The sequence below is a fragment of the Lissotriton vulgaris genome, chromosome 8, assembly GCF_964263255.1.
Source record: "Lissotriton vulgaris chromosome 8, aLisVul1.2, whole genome shotgun sequence".
NCBI classification, from domain to species: domain Eukaryota; kingdom Metazoa; phylum Chordata; class Amphibia; order Caudata; family Salamandridae; genus Lissotriton; species Lissotriton vulgaris.
Window position 1 is genome coordinate 698,115,324 of NC_141696.1, and position 18,912 is coordinate 698,134,235.

General features: G+C 45.9%; 1 protein-coding gene across 1 annotated transcript in view; it reads right to left on the reverse strand.

The window, feature by feature from the left end:
• Positions 1–391: 391 nt before the first annotated feature.
• The window catches only part of RAB9A (RAB9A, member RAS oncogene family), a 223,434-nt gene continuing 204,913 nt past the window's right edge, over positions 392–18,912 (reverse strand). The window contains exon 3 of the mRNA XM_086934566.1: positions 392–1,955. Coding sequence (XP_086790692.1) covers positions 1,308–1,919 — 612 coding nt within the window. The 5' untranslated portion in view covers positions 1,920–1,955 and the 3' untranslated portion in view covers positions 392–1,307. The remainder of the gene's footprint in view (positions 1,956–18,912) is intronic.

Below are 18,912 nucleotides of genomic sequence, written 5' to 3' on the forward strand. Positions count from 1 at the left end.
AATTGCGAGCATACCCTCTTAGGTTGAAAATCCTACCCTGACGAGAGGTACACTCATTCTTAATTGCGAGCATACCCTCTTAGGTTGAAAATCCTACGCCATGTTGGCACCTATAGAAGTACTCACAAGATCCCAGGCAATATCTAACTTTTTACACAGTCTCACCACTGAGAACGAAATCAGATTTCAAGTACATTTGTGAACATTTTGTGATTTGACGGAAAAAAAAACGCTCCCTGGGCTGCCCTTATGCCTGTGCAAATTTTTCTCTCCAAACAAGACCCTTGTGTTAGAAATAAACCGCAAATCTTTGTACATACATATTGGTACATCAATAAGCATTTTAACAGAATCATACATATTGGCCAATAAATTGCATTATGTTGTGTATGCTGTGCCAACAACACAGCAGTTATACTAAAATTGTATTTTGTTAAACCGTAACATACTTTCATAAACAAAACATTCAGTTGCTCCACTGCAGCATTCGAGTGGTTTCTTAAGTTCCAACCAGAAAATCTTAAAAACCAGCAGGTTGATCTGAGTGTAGGAAGATCCAACACTTTGATAGTCACCCGAATACTCCTATTATGGGTCCATTTTACCATAACCATGGCCTAAGCCAAGTCGCCTGAAATTCTACCATTAAAACATGTTAATTCCTAACACGGCCAGTGACTATGGATGCACGGCAAGCTCATGCTAATTAGCATTAATACATATTTCAAAACCAAATTCTGAAGTTATAGTAATTTAAACAATACTGTAATGGGAATGATGATCTTTTTCTATTGTAGTTTCTGACTTTTTATAAAACAAAATTATTAAAAATAAGATGTACCACTTAAATCAAGGGAATGTTAAACTTAAAACAACTAGATCAATCTAATGCATTATTACTTTCAAAATTAGCTTTCCACTGATCGAAGAAACCGAATGGATCTCATAAAAAATGTATACTCACACACACAAACATACTTATGTATGTAGTAGAAGCTTGCTCTGCATTGGAATCACACAAAATCCCCTTCCCCAAAGTAGTGCGTTTAGAACTTTCAAGTTTTTCTTTAGAATTATAAGCTAAAGTACTTCAATAATTTCAGCTGTGGTATCACAACTTACCCCAAACATTAATCAAGCAAGGTTATATCAGAATATTTATGTTCACCATTTAAAAGCGGAAGATGCTATCATTTTAGGAAGAGGTTAACTCATTGAATGGTATTTCACCAAAGAATATAGCCATACAGTTACATATTTCAATTGGAACATAACCGAAGGGAGTTAGTCGACATTAAACATAGCAGTCAGCAACAGGATGAGCTAGGCTTGGGCCTCGGCCTTCGATGCAGATTCACTGTATCTGTCTCAATCATATGATCTGTTCGATCCTCAATTGCTAAAACCCTCCGAACGGCATCCTCGAAGGCTGCAGCAACATTAATGGCATCTTTTGCGCTGGTTTCGAAATAGGGATGGTTGCCGTTTTCTCTACACCAAGCCTGAGCTTCTTCTGAAGGCACTTGTCGGTCACTGATGTCGATTTTGTTACCTAAAACAACAAAAGGGAAACTCTCTGGCTCTTTCACATCTGCATAGTAGATGAATTCCTTCTTCCAGTTTCCCAGATTTTGGAAACTCTGGGAATCATCTACACTGAAAGTAAGGAGGCAACAGTCAGATCCCCTATAGAAGGGAGTCCTCAGGCTTCGAAACCGTTCTTGACCTGCTGTGTCCCAAATCTGCATAGTGACAAAATGGCCATCCACCTCTAATTCTTTATTTAAAAACTCGACACCGATTGTGTGGAACAGCTGAGTGTCAAACTTGTTGGTGACGTATCTATTCATGAGTGAGCTTTTTCCAACACCGCCATCTCCCAGCAAGATCACTTTGAGGAGAGAAGATTTTGCAGCCATTGTTCACAAAATGGGGTTTCTTCCAATGTCCGAGTTCTGTAAAACAGTTAATATACAAATCAGTGCATACAAAGAAAAGCAAATCATGTGAATTTAATCAAAACAGTACATCATTAGTTATTAACTGCTGGTATGCTTAGCAACAAAAAACTTGCAAGGCTTTCTAGCAAATTACTTAAAACATTGAGATAGTAGCAGACAGCAATTCTGAACTCTCCAAGAAGTCCTTTCAGAACGTGGGCCAACGAGGTCATTTATTATTAAAGGGGCTCAATCCAGCAGAACCCCCATTCCATGGAGGCAGCAGATCCGCATGGTGCTGGTTTGTTTCGATACAAAGGTTGACTGACCTTCAACTCATCTGCAACAAATATATCAACACGACTATAACACATTGTGTAGTGCAAGGGGGAAACAAACTGTGGTCACAAACCTCACGCCATATTATGGAATATGGAGCCCTATGGGGGAAGTAGACTCGGAGCAGGGAATGGAATCGTGAGACAGAGGGTGATGCTAAGGTACAAGACTGGAAAGGCAAAGAGATGAGTAAAAAAAAAATATTTCAAATGGCAGGAGCTGTGCAGGCACCCCTCCATTCAAAACAAAGCAGCAAAATAAGTGTTTTTCCAACCCCATCACAACTTCACCCTTCTTATGATTACACAACACAGCACAGAGCTGAGTTTGGACTTTCAAACAACCACTGTTTTAGTGTAAGTAAAGAATTTGTAACTTCATCTAGCATCATGCAATGAGAGGGACTGAGGCACCCCTCTTATTGTAGACACGCCCAGACTGGAGTGACTGTAGCAGTAATTGGGTCGTTTGGCCGGGAGGCTGGGTGTACGGGGGACAGTTTTGCAGCAATGCTGCAATATTGTCTCCCAGTAACACAAGCAACAGTGCTGGGCGCCGGTTTTGTTAAGCAACAGTGCTTCAGGTTGCCGCCCATGCCATGCAAACTGTCAATGCAGGCTGCATGAAATAAAAAAAAAGACATGGCACACACCCTGTGTGCAATGCCCACAGATACTGCATGCAATCTGTGTAAGTAACACCTACAGGAGGCCTTATAGTTCTATGGCAGGGTGCATTATATTACATGCGAGGACACATCTGCATGAGCAGATATGCCCCGGGCTGTTTAATTCAATTGCTAGATAGTACAAGCGAACAGGGAAGCTGTCTTAAGTATATGTACTGAGCACTGGTCATTTCGAGTTCCCCAACTACATGATGGCTTCACTGAAACCCATGGTGTTTGGTATCAAACACCTTGTCTTAATAAATCCATACTGAAGCCAATAGTGGATTTATTAAGATATCCACCCAGGGGGTATCTTAGAGGTGCCCCTGAAAACCTACCAGCTTTTTAGTGTGCTGGCTGATTGGTGTCATCCAGCGCTGCCATCACAGACAGGTGAAAGTCCATGCTCTTTGATGCCAGAAACGATGCCAGAAACGATGCCAGAAACAATGCCTTCTCCTGAAGAAGGTGTTCACACCTCTTCCTGCTGGGAGGCTAGTGAATCTGCATACCAAGACTAGGGACTTCAAAGAAACTGCCTCCTTTGATATGAGACCACGGCTTCCCTCAGACCTAGTAGATGCCACCCCCTGCCCTGAAGCCCATTTGGCACCAGGACAGGTGGGAAATTAGCTATGCAAGGAGGCGTGGTGCGCTACCAGGGCAATCACACACCTAAGGTGGGCTGCCTGATGTCTTCTCCTAAAAAAACAATTCTACCATCTTGTTTTTGATGGAATTTGGAACTTTGGGATACGGTTATGCCCACTCCCCACAGGAAGTTGTCATATAGGGGGTGTAGTGACCGCAAGGCTAAGTAGCCCATTGATTCCTATCCTTCTCTTGCCTTAATGCCCATAAATTCAGTATTTAGGTGGCCCGCTGACAATATGAACTCAGATTCCCATGACACAGAAGAAGTACCAAGAAGAGCCAAAAAAGCAAGAACTGCAGACTACTGGTGGACTTTGGCACCACGACCTGCCTGATTGCTCCAGACAATCTGACTCATCCTGCAGCTGTGCAACATCCAAAAGCTTTGGAGGACCTCCAGCACTTCACCAAGCCATCAGCATCTCCCTAGAAGTGGAGAAGCCACTTCCATGCAACCTGCAGGCACAGACTGCAATGTTCTGGTCCACTGATGCAGCAGCCACTCGGGAGGAGGTCACCAGATCCGTCTCCCCACCAAGTGTGAAGAGACCAGGACCAACTGGACCTGCCCTGCACCAATACGCAGGCTACTGGACCTCTTGTAGCAACCAAAGCTTGTTTGAGTCCAATCCAGATCTCTAATCTGCAATGCCAACCAGTGGTTGGGGAATGTCAGCATTGCAGAGGCCAGCAGATGGGGAATGTCAGCATTGCAGAGGCCAGCACTGAGAGTGGGCCGACTGTCCTGTTTTTTCCTCCTTTGGAGGTCTACACGAGAACAGTGGGTGGCTCTCAAGCACGGGCACCAGATGGCCAAAACCCTCTGCACCCGAGCTCCCCAGCCCAAGACCACGACAACCGACTTTGATCCCAGGACCCACACGAACCACTCTCCCTACCCCCATTGGGAGCTTCCAGACTAGTCCCCAAGTTCCCCTTGCAGCCTGTTTCTAGGTGCCCCCCTTTCTTTGCCCATGGTGAAGCATGCATGGCTACTAACCTGTCCAACAACTCTGCACCCAGTCACTCAAGTGCAGGTAAACTCTAACTGCTAGTGGTACTTTGGACCGTTGCCCCAGCCCCTTAAGTCCTAAAGGAGACCCCCGGAGCACGATTGCTATGCAGTATACATATGCAGTATACGTTTCTTTCTCCATAAGAAAGCGTTACCGCCTAAAACACATTTGTGTTACATTACTTACATGTAATAATTGATATCTCAAAACGTTCCTACCTAATTCCGAAATTCTTGGTGTTATATATAATATATATTGAGAATACTTGCTATTTTTCTACAATTAGTCTCGCGTTTCTCGAGTGTGTGTCTCAGTTATGGACTGTGTTAAAAAAAATGCTATACACTACCCTCTGATAAGCGTACACTGCTCGCCCGCACTAAACAATAAAGAGCATCTAGGACTTTCTACAAAGTGAACCTCGTTTTGGTACACTGCATAAAAAGCCAGCTTCCTATATATTCAGGAGGCTCTTTTATTACATTTGACGAAGACCAAGATGCCTTTGGAGAGGGGAGGAGGTCCACTCAGTTCCTCCAATACACTACATTGGCAGGAATTGCTAGAGGCATCTGAATGAGTTTCCAGGAGGTCCCTGATGTGTCTCAAACAATGGAGGCCATACTAACCTTAGGACAGGCATACATAGAAAGCTCACTCCTTGAAAAGCATTAAAGGCAGATCGGAAAAAATACGTCCCTAAAAGTGAACCAATATTGGAAAAATTACATACTGTTCCAATGATGGATGTGGAATGTAGAAAGGTGTGCTCTCAGGTGTGGAAGGTCTCGAGTAATGCAAGATTTAAATTAATCCATTTTAACATCGTGCATTCCTTCATGGTCTAGATGTGGTGTAATGAAGGCATCAAGACACGCTCTTATGCTGCCTTGGTTGACAATCAGGAGAGGTTGTGGTTGAGGCTCCACCAGCAACAGCATTGTGCTTGCAATGTACTCTCAAACAATGTCTGCTGAGCATAATCCCAAAGCATGAAAAACCTATATCTACAATTTTACGGTTTAGTGCTGATGAAGCGTCACATAGCCATTAACTAGCTTTAGTACACACACGCTCACAGGAGGGAGTTTGACCAAAAAAGGAGAAATGGGCGCTAGGTGAGAAAGTGTGTCTGAAGGCAGTCAGGAAGAATGCAGAGGCAGCAACAGATATTGCTCAGTGGGTGGACATGATTAATGATTTTATCACGAATTCAGAGGATGACAAACTGTGACAATAAGGACTGTTATTTGATTTTTGAAAGCTGAAAGAGGATTTAGACTCTATTCTTTAAGATAAATGTATATTCTAAGTATTACTGAAATCCAAGCCCTGATAAGGTGCTTAAAATATGTGATTTTGCTGTTGTATGATGTGATCCCGACTTCACCCTTGCACATGGGCAACATTCGGCTACACAGGCACCTCTGAGTTACACAACTCAGTGTAGCCCCCAGTACTACCAGGCTTTCCACTAAGATCAAGAGCAAATATCCTGAAAGGTCAAATCTTCTGTTAGGGAGGCCAGTAAAAACAAGTGATCACCCACTTCAAGATCCTCTTACCAACAAATTCCTGAGCACTCAATCTAAATTTGCAAAGCTGTTAATAGTAACCCATATATGAGTATCCTTTAAGAGATAACATTACAAGACAATCATTCAGGCCAGGGTAATCTGCCTCTATGTAGTTCAAGCAGAACAGAACATGCAGGTCTGTTCTGGGGTTTTGACATGAGGGCCATTGCTGGAATCAGGATAGGCAGAGGCTAAGAGAAAGATGCTCAGGAACCGGAATAAAAAAAGCAGTAAAGGACATCAGATCAACTCAAGCAGAAGAGGAATGTGGTATGAGGGCTGGTGGGTTTGTGAGGCCTATAGAGTTATGCGCCCAAGTCCGAAACATTAACTCTTCATCTTCTAATTATGTACAGGCAAGGGATGGGCACAATAAAAAATTTAGCCATCTTTGCCTTTTTAACTGAAAACGCAGTAAAAAAGAAAACACGGCTGAAAGCATGTTTTGTGGATATAAAATCTGCCTTCGATCGAGTGAGTAGAAAGCGTCTCTGGGAGAAAGTAAACACATGGGGATTGCCGAGTCCATTAGTAAATGCAATAATTACCGTATATAGTGACACCTGGGCAAGAGTGAAATTAGGCGACGGGTGCAGCACAACTTCGAGCATCTATAGGGAGCAAGGTCTAAAACAATCCTGCGTCTTAGCGCCAAGCCTATTTAATTTGTTTCTCTCAGATATCAGTAAACACATGGAAGCAGCCGATTGTCATCCACCGAATATGGTCAACGAGCCAATTTCATTTTTACAGTACGCAGACGATATCGTAGTGTTGAGCCAAACCCCCATTGGATTACAAAGAGCAATAAGTAAACTAGTAACCTATTTGGACCAGGAAAATTTGGAATTACAGAAAGAGAAAACCAAAGTCGTTCGCATAGTGGATACTAAAAAAAAATATTTTAAATGGTCGGTGAAAGGGGCAACGGTAAAAGAGTAAGGGTCCTACAAATATCTTGGCATAACAATAGGGCAGGGCATAACACACAAGGAACATAAATTGGCCTTAAAAGTCAAAGCGTAATCGCTAATCTTCGCATTCAGATTACAATATAAAAAATGAGATTGCCCGAACCATAACTACCTCTTAAAAAAGTGATGGCGGCGCAAATTCTGCCCACTCTGTCATATTGCCTAGTCACTTCGTGCAGCAAGGAGGCTGACTTATCAAATTAACTTCAGATGAAGGTTTATAAGGCAGTTTTCAACCTGCCAAAGTCAGCCTCTCCAGCTCAGGTCCGGCTAGAATTCGGCTCCAGAATCTGAAATTCCAGGGCATGAGGGGCTTTGTTAAGCTATGTCATAAATTCCGCTCCTCCGATCCAGACACAATGAACAGGTTATGCTGGGAAGAAATTAAGTCCCAGATGGATCAAGAAATACCTGAACTCATGGGGAAGTTATTTGAGAACATCACTGTCTGACCTGGAAATACAACAGCATGGGAAACTAGGACACAGAGAGCAAGCATCACTAAAGCTGTCAATGATGCAGCAAAAAAGAAATCTTTTCTGAAAGATAAAATAGCAATTTTCAAACATGGCATGGGTGGACTGTCATCAACTCTTATAAATCTTTAAATCCGCAAGCTTATTTAATAGCTCATTTTAGCCTGCAGTTAAAAAAGAGCTACATAGACTATCGGATGGGCTTGCACGATTCAAAAGACCTACAGCCTTCTTTGAAAAACACCCAACAAACCGCGCATTGTCGACTATGTGGCTTTTATAAGGAATCTTTAATTCATCTATTATGTGTATGCCCAGTAGTTATGGACCTGAGGAGACCGCATTTAAAATCCATTTTTAACGAACCGAATATTATCATGTGCAGGCAAGCCGTGATATGCTGGTTCGATGGTTCCTTTATAATCTTGGCCTACCGGGGAGTGAAATACCTGGCAGAGGTAAGAAATCTTTTACGGCAAGCCAATTCGGAGGAAAACAAAGAGGTATGACCAACCCGGCATTGGCCCAGCTGACTCATCTGTGTAATAAATGGACAGAATGTAAAACTTATTAGGAGACTATTTAGTTAGCTGGACCACAGAATTTGGTTTTTAAATTAATTTTACACTTTACTGTATAACTGCACTTTCTTCCAGGATCCTGCTATTTGTAAGGGCTTTTTAATTAGCCAGCCGGTTGTTTTTAAAATGTTGACATTGACAGTTCATTTTTTACGGTTCACATTGTGATGACTCACTGATAGTATGTCTTTCATGTTGCCATTCACTTGAGTGTGAGTGACTACATAACAGTAAGGTCTAAAGCACGATCATGGTTCTAGCAATGAAAACGATGCATTCAGTCAATATCTCCATTATGTACTTCATAACATTTTATGCCGATGGTCAAGCACGTGCACTTTAGCTAAACAACCAACGGGATCCCATCAATGCTGTCTGGATTAATTGTGAATGTAAAGATATACTTTTATTTTTTTGGAAATGTGTAAAGATTTTAATTAATCATACAATAAACTATGACTTGACTTGGGTATAGAAAAAGCAAATTTGTGATTGTTTGTATGAGCAAATAAAACATAACACATGTATCTGTAAAGCGTACATTGACTCTAAGGTTGCTTGGCAACAAAATAACAGATGTATTGGTACCCAACTCAGTGGTATTCATTTTATCACCCTTGGAGGATAAAAGATTGGGTTGAACCTTGGGATTCAAGCCTGTGACTATGTACGTAAAGTTTTCCTTTTTCGACATTTAGGAGCTATTCTCATGTTTATCATGTCACTTAAGGACAAGGATGTTTTGTTAAAAAAAAAAGTGAAGGCTCAGATGTCATCTTTTGGCAGTTAAAGAACATTTCACTGCTATGCCGAAGGTGAAATTAGCTTCAATGAGGTCAAAAAATTAAGTACTTGACCAGTACAAACGCAATGCAATATGGACACTGTGGTGTGTGGATGGCTTGTTATTAAACTAAAGTGACATTACAAACATGAGAAAAGCTCCTAAATGTCAAAAAAGGAAAACTTTATGTAAGCTTAAGGAGCCACAGACCACACTTGTTTGCTTTTTAAATGTGATTGAAAAACATATTGAATTAGAACTCACTTGAAAGGAAATCTTTCTTCAATCAATACGTGTGCGATATGCTTCAAAAGACGAATGAGCAACTACCCAGTAAGAGCCTTATAAATGCGAGAGATCATACCCTGAGTCGACCTGGGATACAATGTGACTTGCAATGTCTGCTACTCCTCCGGTTCAGCAGGAAAGTAAGGCCAAATCTCACAAAACATATGGGATACTTTAGCATACTGCAAAAATTGGGCTTGTTGAAGGTCAATGGTATCTTGTGCCTCACCCAATGTGAGGAAGGCGTAATTAAGGTAGAGATCACCTGTGGTGTTGCAGCCACCTTCAAACCATTGTGATATGTCCATCACAGACTGTATAACACGAACGGGTTTCAACCATCTGAGAGGCCAAAATTTGGCACAGGGCGCCCAACTACTTACTCAGACAACTGTTTGGTCCCAGGCCACTACCACCCATCTGATAATGAAGAGGTGATCACCCGGAATACCCGTTCCCAGCATAAGGCAATGAGGGAGATTTGCATCCGCCCCTAGGAGTTTCTTCTTGATGTTGGTGCCTTCCATGCACCACTGAGCTACATACTGCAAAAGGCCAGTTAGGTAGTATAACTGCATATTGGGAAATCCCAGACCTCCTAGTTGAGTATCCAGTTTTAGGATGTCTCGTTGAACTCTGCTTCGCTTACCAGCCCATACAAGGGACACTAAGAGATTACTGAGTTTAGCAAATGTGGATTTGGGGACATCACACATGGCATTTTGGGGGCCAGGCAAAAAACGAGGGAATAGAACTATCTTACTCAACACAAATCTACCCATCACCGATAGGGGTAGGCAAACCCAAAAGTGAATCGATTCCTCCAGCGCATCGACAACTCTGCCTATATTAAGACGATAACAGGCCTCTGGGTTATTTGCCATCTGTATACCCAGGTACCGGAAGTGATCACCTTCCCAGCTAAGCTCAGTCACTGGAAGCTCTGTCTGTCACACGCACGCCCGGCAATGGGGAACAGTACTGTTTTGTTTGTTTACCCTGCGGCTGGACACCCCACCGAATTTGGACATGATCCGCAGTAACGCTGCAAATGGTCGTTCATGGTGCGTGACATAGACAAGGGCGTCGTCGGCATATAGGAATGCAAAGTGCCCTAATGCCAAGAGGCTCCATCGCTAAGGCGAAAAGGAGCGGTGACAGGGAGCACCCATATCCGATGCCTCTCTTCTTAGGTACGCAACCTGACACCACCCTCCCAGTGCGTACTTTTGCCACAGTATCGCATACAGCAGCCAAACTCAGAACAGAAATACCGGACCCAGCCCCATTTTAAGGAGCACCTCCAAAAGATATTCCCAATTAAGGATATTGAGTGCTTTTTTGCGGTTTAAAGCTATTAATACCGCTTGCAGCTCCCTGTCAGCAACAGCATATAGTATATGGGACAATCTCCTTAGATTCAGGAGTCCCTCTATCTGACATAAAGCCACTTCATGTACCAGTTGGGTAACCACACCTTGTAGTGTGGTCTCATGAGCCTATGCAAGTATTTTTGTGTCAACCCCTAACATAGAGTGGGGCCTATAGAAACGGGGTTGGAATGGTCCCTCACCGGTTTGGGGCGCATAACGATCAGGGTGCTGACTTATACCACAACCATGTGCCTACTGAAGTGTTTCCCACAAGAAGGAGCACCGAGTATGATTGGTAGTATTCCACTGGGAGACAATCTGGTCCCCAGTGCTTTACAGCGAGCCAAGTCCCAGACCGCCTCCATAAATTCCTCTGAGGAGCTCCCTTTCTAGTTCCCCAGTCTGTTACACTGTAGGCGGAGGGAGGGGTATATGGTCTAGACAACTGCAGATATCAGCTGGTTGGCTATCCTTGGTCTCCTCATTAAAAGCCTCTAGGTGGTCCAATAGAAGTATGAGGATTGCAGCCTGTGATCCCACAATGGTGCCATTCTGATGTCTAAGAAAAATAATCACAGATGGCGGGCATTCCTTTTTAAGAAATGATGCTAGAAGGCGCCCAGAGGAAGAAGTTGATGGTAGTCCAATCGTACCAGTCGGTCTAGTCTGTCCCATATCTCCCACACTTTCCACTGGCTGTCGGTAGTGCCCCCTGCTGGCTCCCCGATATAGAGGCGGCCCATTGAAGAGTCACCAGTTGTTGCTCTTCCTCTAGAAACTGCGTCTGCAAATGGCGTCTATTGCCACTAATACGTGACTGGCATTCACTCCCCTGTTTCTCCGCATTAAGGGTGTCTCACTCCACTCCCCTGGGCGTCATTAAGCACCTAAGGGTGTGAACGCAACAGCGCCACTCGCGGTCTATCTCCACACCCACCCCCACTCTAGGAGCACTGAAGCATGATCTGAGAGAAATCTGTTCAATACCTGAACATCTGCTATTTCAGTGGTGATGTCTTCCATCACTAAGAATCTATCAAGGTGACTATATGTGTTATGGCTTAAGGCATGGCATGTGTATTCTCTGGCTTTGGGGTGCATGGTGCACCAAACATCCAAATAGCCCATGAGTGCCATCACACACCTCTCAGTGCGGTTACCATGTGCAGCTTTATGTTCTGCCACGGGGGCGTGTGTCGGTAATCCCCACTACCATCCTGCCCACAGCAGGGGAGTCCCAACATATGGGAGGAGCTCACTTTCAACGTTAAAGTAGAAAGCGCAACCATTAGTGCAGGGTGCATACAAATTCAACAGGCACACCTCCTGACCATCCAGTAGGTCACACAGCAGTATATGTCTGCCATTGTTATCTACCTTAAAACTCAGTACCCGAAAGGGACCTGCGGTGCAATCCATATGGAGACGCTGCATACATACTTAAAGTACGTTGCAAAGTAGAGTTGTCACCTCCATTTCCTATGCAATTTCTGGCTCTCTTCTTCTGTCAGAAGTGTCTCCTACAGCAAAGCAATCTGAATGCCCTGCCGCGGAAGGGAGGAGTGTAGCCTATATCGTTTAATATAGGAGTTCAATTTATGCACGTTCCATGTTGCTACTTCAATGGAAGTAGCTGTAGCACCTCACAATCCGCATCACTCCACTCCTCCACGTCCCCTATTTTTCCGCTGCAGAACAAAAACATAGATATCAAACATTAACACCCCATCCCTCCCACCCGGTAAACACAACTGAATACCATGTTTCCTCAAGCATCTTAAATCGCTCTACACTCAACCCAGCAAATACTTACTCCACGATAAAAGCAAATCTCTAAACCCCCCGTTCTTCCACTATCCACAGTCCGCAATGTCAATAAAATAAAATCTGAGGGGAGGCTGCTCACGAGGCACCTTAACTTAGTCACTATCCCCAGGTACTGCCTAGCCCTGCGTACCCGCTTTTCCCACACCAGTCACACTACCACACAACACATACACTCACTTTCGTTCAATACCTCTCTGCCAAATAAGATCTCCTTCAGAGACTCAAGGTTCTAAAACTGTACCCACTAACAGCCTAAGGAGAGCGGTAAGAGGCAGCCTTCTCGCATTACGCAGTACATACCACCCATTCACCTACTCAAATCTGTTCCTAGATAATGCCAACCACTTTATCAGTCAGTCTCTAGAGGATCCCCATAATACAGCATCTCAGCAAAATAATTGATCACAAGCACTCCTCGTAAGGAGATCACATCATCATATAACAAAACATAAAATCAGCTGTGGTGTCGGAGTATTACCCAATGTCAGGTGTCACTCTGCTCTGGCATCTCCTCCACCACATCCCCTGCACTTGAGTCTGAGTTAGAGGGAGTCAGTTTGGAAACCAGCCCTATTGCTGCTTTTTCGCGCAGGCGGAAAACCTTATGTTTTAGTAGAGTGGCTTGGGAATCCGCCCTCTGTTCCATTGGCTAGCTCCATAAATGGAGGCTAGCCATTGGAACAGAGATCTGTCAGTCATGGCCGGACCAGGTTCGTGGGCGTTCCCGCAATTTTTTCCCTCTCCACCCCTTTCCGATCGTCATTGCGGCGGTGGGCGTGTGCTATGTTTTTTTTTGTCTCTTCGTGTTTTGGTCAGTTTCGAAGTGTCTGTTGTAGGAGTGGGCTGCGAGATTGAAGTTGCCAGGATGCGGTGGGCTGCGCGATTTCTCTTTCCTTGCAGCTAAGCGGCATTTTTTCATATTTTTTTTATCCCGTTCCCGCCCCCCCTCCCGCTGTCCGTGTGCCCGTTAACCCGCCCCCTCCCGCTGTCCGTGCTTCTTGTTAAACAGTGCTTGTTTTGTTTTTTGTTCGATAACAGTATCTCTTGACAAACAGCTAATGATGGAAAGTAATCCTGTCACCCAAATCAGAATATACGTATATTGTGTTAAGTGGGCTCTTGTGAATGGGCCTGCAGACGTGACTTCCGGATCTCCGGCGTGTGAACACTTGGGCGTGTGAGCGGGGCTGCAGGCGGGAAGGTGGAGGACTGGTAATGAGGCGCCGATATCGACAAAGCATCTCAGGTTTAAAATCGAATTAAGGTTAAGACGCAGCTGCGGGGCAATGAAAGGCAAGCTGTTCAAAGTGTACACGACGTGCATGTCAATGAAGGTTCCCAGAGACCGAAGCACCGTTGAAAGGGCTGTTGTCATCTGCCGGGGTACCTGTGCTTCCCCCCTGACTGAAGTGAGAGGGAAACACTGCAGGCGCCCTTGCCGCCGAGAGATGCCGGCATTTATTTATTGAACTCCCCTCATACAGGCCAGCTGCCCCCGGCCCTGTAAAGTAATCTTTCAAACACACAGGTGTGCCCCTCTCGCAGCCCACCTGGCCCTTTCCTCATTTTATTTCCGTCTACCTTTGGATTACCCTTTCCCGCCCCCCCTCCCACCTCCCGCTGTCCGTTCCCACTCCCCCCCCCCCCCCGTTGTCTGTGTCGTGAAATGAAGGAATGTGGTTCCACTAGCTGCCGAAGGTGAGGAGTGAAGGCAGCGACTTCCCGCTCTATGCCACTGGAGGAGGGGTGGAGGGCAGAACCCACACCAGGAAACCAGCTGACGTGTGAAGGGAGGAGCGCCGCTGTCCTTCGGCTGCTAAAGAGCTTCTTAAGTCGCCACACCGCCGTGGGACACTTTTCAACCATCCCTGGCATTTTAGCCAATACTTAAGGGGGTGTTTTCACTGTTTTAGCAAATGCTGAAAGTGAAACTACAATTCCCAGAATGCAACATTTGGATTGCTAACCAGCACAGGTGAGGCCCGTCGGCCGAGGATCTTAACAGCTGTTCGGGGGTTGTGAGCCCTTCCAACCTCCCAGGATTCGCCTGTGACAGAAGCGCTGTTTTGGAAAACTTTCAGAAGAAGTTGAGAGCTGCAGGAGTTCGGGTGACTGGGCGGGGAGGGGCGGCGAGTCCCTGCCTGCTGTCGGCCGGTGAGCCGAGCTGCCTCTTGGATACCTGAGCTCACGGGCACATTCGGGCTCACCGAGGAGGACTGCAGCCCGTCTGGACTCCCGGCGTCCTGGACACACCACTACTCTCGCTGTTGGAGCCCTCAGGTGCTCGCAATATGCGTGATTCTCCGTTGAGACTATCTACAACCCACGGGACTCTGCTCCTATTGTAGGTGCACGACTGCTGTGGACAATTTCGAGATACCCAGAAAAAAACACATTGAAACTTCTTCAAAGCAAAGATTCGTTTCTACTCCTGCAACACAGTGCCTAGAAGCACGGGCACCAGCTACAAAAGACTCAGGGACATCTGCAACAGCACCTTGCAACATGGCCATCAGTAGCTCAGCACACACAAAGCGGAGTTACGCGTGGATGAGGAGGTGCTAGCAACACACGTTAACCAAATGTCCATGACTTAGTGCCTAGAATTACAAGAGACACTTGTGGTTGTTGTTAAAGGAATGATACCAGCAGCTTTTCACTAAATGGCGACAAGCAAGCCAAAAACATGAACTCGGCACCTAGAAGCCATCGTTTCAACAACTGAGCAAGTTCCTTGCCCGTGTACAAATAGCAACGTAGTGCCTAGACTAGAGGCTAGAGCACTAGAAACAGTGTCCCTGCATGTAGCTGCCCTAATCGCACACCTCGTGCAAACGGCAGCGAACATCAAAAAAGTGTTAATTTAAGAGTTCAGCAATGGGTCTCCCTCCGACGGGTTTCCCCGAAAATGGAACGGAGGCGGCCAGAGGACAGCAGCTTGTAACCTTGGCGCTTTAGAACTGGGACTATCTGACCAAGTGCTTCGCAGATGACAAAGTGTACTTGTCGTTCGACCTCTAGGCGATGGCCTTCCTGCTGTGGATCACGTCGCACGCACTGTAAATATATCCTTTTTATAGCCGTGCACAGGGCCGCACACGCGCCCTCGTCTTGTCGCGCGTGCTTTTGAAAGCAATCATGACACGTCTGCTGTGCCGCCCCGCAAATGTGTGTCGTGGAACAGCCAGAGGGGAACCTCTAACACTATTTTTTAGGTTTCGCCTGTCCAAATCTGCCCTGTGTAGGCCCCCTATGTTACTGTAAGTACATGGTATACATGTAATTTACAACTGCAATAACATAAGGATTTGGTACTCTGTATTAATGTTCGCATTGCGTGCGATCCTCACCCCCCTCCCCCCCTGGTTGCTTCCGTAGTAGCAAGACTTATATGCAAGCACTGACATACAGCAGTTTGCACTTAGCATTACATAAAATAACACGTACAATGACAGCTGGGCATTACACACCCGTGACGTTACCAGCGTACACACCTGAACATCTCCTGTCCAGCCGTGTCCCAGAACTGCAGCTTGACCCAGTGGCTGGCTCTTGGTGTGTGTGTGTGTGGTATTAATTGCTGTCTGCTGAGCTCGTCCGTAGGGTACAATAGGTCTCCCATTTGCGAGAGATTAAGCTATTGGCAATGTAAATGACACTGCCATTTATTTAGCTGTTTTCAAAACAAATACATAAATAAAAATGTTGTCATTTACAATGCCAATAGCTCTAACTTTTCAAAAGGCAAAACCGTTGCATTGTAAATGCTTGTTTACTCTGTGTTTGAGGAACAGTTCCGGATCCCCCCCCCCCCCACTCCCTCTCTGCCCCCTCCGAGAAAACTATGAAGCAGAGGTTGAAATGGCTACAATAACCTTCTGAGTACTCAGCTCTTGCCTCCAGTGTGTTCATCCTGGCCGGCTGGGCATTTAGTTCAGCCCCCGAAGCGGCAACCTCTCTCTGCATCTTGGAGACAGCCTGTTCCATGGCCAGGGAACGTTCAGCCACCCTATGGAGGTCAAGTCTGAAGAGGCCATCATCCTGGGAGACGGCTTCAATTTTGGTCTGTACCGTTGCCCTCGAGTCCTCCATCTCTGCCAATATCTGAGACCCTGTGGTCCCTGCACAGCATCTGGATACTCCTGCAGTGGGTTAGTTTGTCACTGCACTCGACCACAGGGCCGTAAACTGGTCTATCTTAGTCTGCTGATGCTCTCCTCTCTGTGCTCTATCCTTCCCCATGATGGGCTCCACCCAGTGAATACAGTCAGTGAATGAACTCCCAATCACCCACCGTATCATTCACAGGTACTCACAGCTCCAGCTGACAGGTCACCCTCTCAGGGAGACATGGCCTGATCCACAGATTCAAAGCAAATGGTTTCCCCATCAAAGCTCCGACAGCAGTAGTAGTTCACAGCGGGCTTACAGAAGCAGGGGCCCTGGCACCAGGACACCAAAGCCAATTTGGCGCTGTTGGGCCAGGTCTTGACCCCCAATTAGGACATGGGCTGGGACGCAAGGTGTTTGAGGAGATGTGGGTTACCCCTCCGGAGCAGTTCCTCCCAGAAAATGAGGGCCAGCAGCACCTGGCCCCACCTGAGTTCTGGGGTCAGACCCGTTCACTCCCACGTATGCTGTACCTATGAGCTCAGCCCTTTGGCGGGTTTGTGGAGCCTCACCCTGCCACAGGGCCATGGCCTTATCCTCCAGCGTAGTCACCTGCCTACAATCCTCACCTTCCACATCTTCTATGGCGCGTGCACATCTCCAAAGCCAGAGTCAGCTCAATCTGTCCCCTCACTGATGTCGTCCCAGCCATCAAAGTAAGTGAACTAAAGCAGATAGGCCCTGATCCCGGGGCCCATCACGTTGTCAGTCAGTGCCAGGAAGGAGAAGGAAGAAATGCACTATTTACACTGTCTCGGACCACTCTGTTCAGTGTCCACTGCCATCCTCAAGTCACTTGTGCCGCAAGGAGGTAGCATGGTTATAAAGTGGTCCCCAGCTGGGGCATCATTCAAGCTCAGTGTTTCAGCCAAAAAAGGTAGGGTGGGTGTCTTGCCCCCAGCATACGACGCCCCACAGCCAAGCACACTGCCAGTGCGGAAGCTGAAGAGCATATTTCAAGGATTCACCCTTGCGTATCACTTTTGCGGATTATCAGATCATTGATAGCACATCTGGGTTTTTGAGGGGGGGGGCGCTAACCTTCTGCCTCTGTTACACTGCTCTGCTGTGAACCAGGACAGTCTTGCCTCCCGATCTGAAGAACGATTGGTCTCTCCTGGTGATGTCTCCCCCACCACCTCTATGGCTAATCAAAACGCAAAACTTGTGACGCCTGGGCTGTGACTCATCCAGCGGTCCACTGCGCTGTCTTCACTTCAATCAGTCCTCTGCAAGCAGCCTGGGCTTCCCGCAGGGCACACACACCTTGGCGGAGGGCCTGCCTTTGATACAGCATGCTGTGCAGGTAATCAGTGCTCAAGGATGGCTCATGGGCAACAGGAGTTCGGTGTCCAGACTGTCGCTACTGCTAATGGAATTAATAAAGGAGGGAGCCTTCTGTAAAAGGAAGCAGTGGTTGGTTAATACAGGAAGGGTGATAGAAGAAATGCCAACAATATTGCGGCATGCCATAATCCTTGGGACACAAACTACTATATTTCAAATCCATATATTGGATCTACCATATGCCAGACAAGCTACATAAATGGACCCAACAGTCAGCCAACAATATCAAAGATGTAAAGCCGCTCTTGCCACATTTATATATCTATCCAGGCAATGCCCCTCAAGGAGGAAGTTCTGGAAACATTCCTGTGATTATTCTTTCCAATTGCACTTCTGCCCACACTCATTAGATCCTACAGTAAACAGTTAAGCACTCTAGACATTTTTATGCCACTACCACAGGCAGGCTAGAAAGAAAGCCATTCGAACTCTTGAACAACAGCTCATGTGTCTGCATCAATGGTAATGCAGGAGTACCACCACCATCCTTCATCTCCAAGTTTCCCATAACTTGGGAATAGTCTCTCTACCACATCAGCCTGTGCATGTTGTGACCCAGGAACTCAGATAATGTTTCCTCTATAGCCTCACTTAAAGGAGTGCTTCTCCGCAAGTAGTCAAGAATCTCAAGCCATTCATCTATTTTCACAAGGAAGCAACAGAATTTGCATAGGTCCCCGCTACCTTTCTCTTCAATGCCTCCGTCGTCATCTCAAGCCTTTCATGTTTCTGCTCAACAAGAAGAACCCTACCAACCACACCCTTCAGTTTCTGCTCAATTCCCTGTACTACCCCCCCCCCCCCCCCCACCCAATCGCACCTGTAGTATTGACCTGATCAGGGTTTTTTCACCTTGTGAAATCTCAGATTGGACGAGGTTACAGCAGTCATACTCC